This window comes from Myotis davidii, unplaced genomic scaffold (assembly GCF_000327345.1).
Source record: "Myotis davidii unplaced genomic scaffold, ASM32734v1 scaffold22, whole genome shotgun sequence".
NCBI lineage: Eukaryota > Metazoa > Chordata > Mammalia > Chiroptera > Vespertilionidae > Myotis > Myotis davidii.
In genome coordinates, this window is record NW_006294067.1 from 412462 (window position 1) to 418474 (window position 6013).

The window sequence follows — 6013 nt, forward strand, 5'->3', positions numbered from 1 at the left end:
AGCCATGACTTGCATCTCTCTGATGATTAGTGACTTTGAGCATTTTTTTATGTGCCTTCTGCATGTCCACTTTTGAAAAGTGTCTATTTCAGATCCTTCGTCCATTTTTTGATTGGATTGAGATTGTTCCTTTTGTTAAGTTGTATGAGTTCCTTATAAATTTTGGAAATTAAACCCTTATTGGATGTAACATTGGCAAATATGTTCTCCCATGCAGTGGGCTCTCTTGTTGTTAATGGGTATTGATTTTCCTGTTTTTTGGGAGGGGGTGAGTATTGATTTTTGTCAAGTGCCTTTTCTTCTCTTATTGAAGTGATCATGTGGTTTTTCTCTTTAATTCTGTTAACATGTGAACTGTACAGTTAATCTGCTAGTGTTGAACTGACTTTGCATTTCTGGAATAAAATTATCATTTGTTATGGCATGTTATTCTCTTTATGTATTGGTGAATTTTATTTTCTAATACTTTATTAAAAATTTTTCATCTATGTTCATGAGTAATATTAGTTTGTAAATATATTTTCTCATGATGCCTTTTGTGTCACGATAATTCTGGCCTTATAAGATGAATTGGGCCCAGTTCCCTTCTCCTCAATTTTCTAAAAGATTTTATGTAAGATTGGTATTAGTTCTTTCTTAAATATTTGATAGAATAAAGCAGTAAAACTATATTAACCAATAGTTTTCTGTGTGGTAAGATTATTAATTATGAAATAATTTATTTAACATATTTAAGATTTCGATTCCTTTTTCCCCCAGACAGTTTTGGTAATTTTAATCGGTCAAAAGATTTCCCGTTTCATCAGGTTTTCATTTTATTACTCTTTTAAGATACCTTTAGTTCTTTTTAATTTCAAATAAAAATAAAAATTTGATCATATCTTTGACTTGTAGTAGATCTGGAAATCAGAATTGCTCCTATCATATAGTCTTAGTGGTTTCCAAATCAATCCAAAGTCTTTGGAGTATAAAATTATGCCAATCAAAAACAATGACTACAATATGTCTACCTTTTGATGTAGAAATTCTATCTCTAGGGGTTTATTCTAGCAACATAAATGTGTATGGACTTAAAAATTTCTAAGCTTATTTATAGCATCATTTTTCATAATCAAAATAGAAACAACAAAAAATGAGCAAAGAGGGCTAACTAATAAAGAATAGGACATCCACATAATGGAATATTAGACAAAAAAATAAGTGGAGCAATATGTACCAAGTGAGAGAGAAAAGTGTGTAAAACTAATTTTCACAGCATTTTCTTGAAAAGAATATGCAGACAAAGGCTTAGAAAATTCCTCTAAGATTATGTGGCAATCTGGTTGGCCTTGGGTAATTTGAGAAATTGTAAGGAAGATTGATTATTCCTAATTTATGCTCTTCTGCACAAACTGATAATTTCAGATTTAACAGGTATACTTGAAATGAAACCCAAAATGCAGATACATGTTTTGTGACTCTCACTTCTTCTGTCTCCCTCCAGAATCAAACAGATTTTTAATTTGCATTTTTCAGTTGTTCCAGGTTGTAAATATAGCTCTACACTGGGCTGCCCTCATGCATTCCCTGCTTTGAAGTGCCCAGATGGTGGTAATCAGGGACACATTATAGCAATCAATGGCTGGACGAATCTTACTGGAGTGCATGAAGGTGTGAATATGTGGAAACCTGAGACAATACCAGAGAGGGGAGTAGAGTTTAGGGGTAGCAACCCCTACAGTGTTCTGGAGGGCACACAGGGTTAGGAACAGGAGCCTCTGTAAAACAGGTGGAGGAGAAATCAGGCTTTACAGGGGATTTTTTCATGAAGTCAAGTCTTTGAGACCAGTGTGCAGGCTTCTGTGGATATCGGTGTGCATTGTAGAGGTCAGTGGTAGTGTCTCCTATTTCGAGGTGGGGGCTGATTTTGGTTCTGAACAGCTAAGAGTATCCCAGGAGAGAACTGCATGAAGGGCAGAAGGGGAATCTGCTTAGACTTTTTTGAGACATTTGGAAACTTAGACTTTGGAGCCTTGGAGAAGGCAGCCTTGGTATTGAGAAGCCTCTGGTTGGTGAGATTTTATGTTTCCCCATGAAACAAAAAGTTTAAAAAGTTCTCAAACTTAATTGGTCAAAATGGGCATAACTAAATGTTTGTGCTTCTCCCCCTAGACTGATTGCTTAGGCACACCATGAACCTGGGCTTATTAAGAACAGGTATCTCAGTGACTAGTTCCCTTGGGATGGAGGGAAGTAGGAGAGAAGAGGGGGAGAGAGAGACCCTCAACTTCTCACAGCACTGTTATTTTGGGGCGTTTACCTAAGCCCCTATCTGAGGACAGTTTCCTTTTTCATCATGAGTGAAGACAGCAGCAATTTGCTGTGGTTGTAAATATAGCTCTACACTGGGCTGTTCTCATGAGGACATGTCTCATCAGTAGCCAGATAGGAGTTAACTTTGGCTGAACACTGGAGAACCTTAGCAGTGGTGGTGAAGCCCTTCCATAGAGGTGAGTGTCTTCAGGATGCTTCTCCATGGAGGAAAGAGTTAGGTGAGATGTTCTGGGTCTGGTTGCTGTCTAACACAGGGACACCTAGAGGGTGATGAGGAGTGGGCTAGGAGAGCAGCAGGACAGACAAGTTCATTTCCAAGTCCTCTGTGCACAGCAAAGAGCAGACTCAGGTCTTCTCTGACCTGATGCTAGGGATAGATGGAGCTCCCTGACATCTCTCAGGATCTTTCTCTCTCATCTTTCTTCATCTCCTGTTAGTTATGCAGAGATTATTATAAAGCAGGCTGCTGAGCTCTTCCAACAGTTCTGTCCTTGAGGCATGTTTGCCCATCAGAAAAGGAGCCACAGTGATATTGGAGAGGTTGCATCAGGACGAGATAATTGTAATATGAGGCAAGAAGGGAGACTCAGAAGAGAGGCATTGAAGGGATATGGCCTAGTTAGCCCTGTCCAAGACTAAGACCTACTTAGTTATATATTATATGTCCATATACTAATCATCCAGAAAAAAATTATCAATCCTGATTTGACTCATGAATAATAATAATATTTCCCCCCCCCCCCATATGAATTAAGGAATAAAATAATTAAACCCATAACATAATTTCAGGGAATAAGTGCTATGAAGAAAATCAGAGTCCAAACTTGATCAAGTCCTTACCACAGGGAGTTAGAGGAATTGGAAAGAGTCCTCCAAGGAGATGATATTTGAGTAATGGATGGATGAACTGAGGGGTAGAGATTTATTTTTGTCATGGCCAAGTGCCATCTTTTCTTTCTCCTAAGACTTTGGAAAGAAAATGGAATGAGAGAAAAATGAATCAGCTCTGGGAAATTTTCCCAAGCTCCAGAGGTCCCATTTGGAGATCTTGCTGTTCTGTAATATGGAGGTTATAAGAACTATGGAAAAGCAGAGATGTTTTTCTGCTGGTCCCGAGGTGGGTCTGTGTAGTCCCAGTGTGAGTGAGGGCTGGGTTCAATGTTCCCTGACTTGCACATCATCTGGAATGCCCTTATATCATACTAGAGGCCCGGTTCATGACATTCATGCACTGGTGAGGAGGGTGTGTCCCTCAGCCTGGCCTGCATCCTCTTGGAGTCTGGAACCCTCAAGGGTCCTTAGCGCTCCTGTGGAGGCTGGAGAGGTTCCCTCCACTGCTGCTGTGCTTGCCAACCCTGCGCCCGGTTTCTGGCTGAGCAGTGCTCCTACTATGGGAGTGTACTCACCACTAGGGAGCAGCTCCTGCATTGAGCAACTGCCCCTTGGGGGTCAGTGCTTGACATAGTGATTGGTTTTCTGCTGTTCGGTCAATTTGCATATTAGGGTTTTATTATACAGGATGATACAGTTAACCTAAGAAGAAATAGAACAATCCCAGAATCTTTAGGGGCTGATTGATTTAGTTTTCAAATGTTGTATCCTCTGTCCCCTAAAGAAGGCACTCTCAGTGGGGGAAGGGTCCTTAGCGCTCCTGTGGAGGCTGGAGAGGTTCCCTCCACTGCTGCTGTGCTTGCCAACCCTGCGCCCGGTTTCTGGCTGAGCAGTGCTCCTACTATGGGAGTGTACTCACCACTAGGGAGCAGCTCCTGCATTGAGCAACTGCCCCTTGGGGGTCAGTGCTTGACATAGTGATTGGTTTTCTGCTGTTCGGTCAATTTGCATATTAGGGTTTTATTATACAGGATGATACAGTTAACCTAAGAAGAAATAGAACAATCCCAGAATCTTTAGGGGCTGATTGATTTAGTTTTCAAATGTTGTATCCTCTGTCCCCTAAAGAAGGCACTCTCAGTGGGGGAAAAGACAAGGAAGGTTTTCTTCACTCCAATACAGACGAATCTGCCATCACCCATTTCTGACAGCGAGCTTTGAGCTAGATTTGGAGAGGCAATATTTTGGTCTGTCTTTGTGCAGAGAATAATAGTAAGGGCAATTCATCTGATCATCAAGAGGAAATAGTTTCTCATCCTGATCTGTCTCCCTTCTCTTTTGAGAGCAGGAGAGCAGGACCATGTGGAGCAGTGCCACCTCTCTTTTGGTATCAGAGTTTCACAAGGAGCAGAAACAAGGACTAAATGATGAGCAATCACTCAAGAGCCACTGAATTTTGTCTCCTTGGCTTCCCTGGCTCTGAGGAACTACACTATATCCTCTTTGCTACCTTCTTCCTCTTCTACTCAGTGACATTAATGGGAAACACGGTCATCATTGTGATTGTTTGTGTTGATAAACGTCTACAGTCCCCCATGTATTTCTTCCTTGGCCACCTCTCTGCCTTGGAGATCATGCCCAAGAACAAGGACTAAATGATGAGCAATCACACAAGTGCCACTGAATTTTGTCTCCTTGGCTTCCCTGGCTCTGAGGAACTACACTATATTCTCTTTGCTACCTTCTTCCTCTTCTACTCAGTGACATTAATGGGAAACACGGTCATCATTGTGATTGTTTGTGTTGATAAACGTCTACAGTCCCCCATGTATTTCTTCCTTGGCCACCTCTCTGCCGCGGAGATCCTGATCACATCCATTATCATCCCTGTCATGCTTCGGGGGTTGCTGCTCCCTGGGATGCAGATAATATCTCTAGCTGGATGTGCCACCCAGCTCTTCTTGAACCTTGCGGTGGGGACCACAGAGTTTGCACTAATGGGAGTGATGGCTGTGCACCGTTATGTGGCTGTCTGTAAACCTTTGAGGTACAACATCATTATGAACAGTCACACCTGCATCTGGGTGGTAATTGTGTCATGGGTGTTTGGGTTCCTTTCTGAAATCTGGCCAGTCTATGCCACGTTTCAGCTGACCTTCTGCAAATCGAATATCTTAGACCATTTTTATTGTGACCGAGGGCAACTTTTCAAACTATCCTGTGATGACAGCCTTTTCACAGAGTTTATTCTTTTTTTAATGGCCATTTTCATTATCATTGGTTCTCTGGTACCAACAATTGTCTCCTACACTTACATCATCTCCACCATCCTCAAGATCCCCACTGCCTCTGGCCGGAGGAAAGCCTTCTCCACATGTGCCTCACACTTTAGCTATATCATTTCACTGCCTTCTGGTTTCAATTGTATTTGATGAGAAGTCAGCTATTATTGAAGTTACTCATACATGAGAAGTTGTTTTTCTCTTGCTGCTTTGAAGATATTTTCTTTTAAAAAATGTGTTTATATTGATTTCAGAGAGAGGAAGGGAGAGGAAGAGAGAGATAGAAACATCAATGGTGAGGAACAATTCTTGATTGGCTGCCTCCTGCATGCCCCCTACTATGGATTGACCCCACAACCGAGGGCCTGTGCCCTGACCGGGAATCAAACCGTGACCTCCTGTTTCATAGGTCAGTGTTCAACCACTGATCAACACTAGCCAAGATGAAGATTTTTTCTTTGGCTTTCAGCAATTTTACTTTTTTACTATTTATTATGTGTGTGTGTAGTTGTTTACATTTTTCCCACTTGAAATTTATTGACCTTTTTGGTTGTGTAAATTAATTTTTTAAATTAAATGTGTAAAGT

General features: G+C 41.1%; 1 protein-coding gene across 1 annotated transcript; it reads left to right on the plus strand.

The window, feature by feature from the left end:
- The first annotated feature begins 4799 nt into the window (after nt 1–4799).
- Nucleotides 4800–5576, plus strand: LOC102757063 (olfactory receptor 9A4-like). The gene has a single exon (XM_006767998.1). It carries the CDS (start codon nt 4800–4802, stop codon nt 5574–5576), a length of 777 nt encoding a protein of 258 aa, XP_006768061.1.
- Nucleotides 5577–6013: the final 437 nt, after the last annotated feature.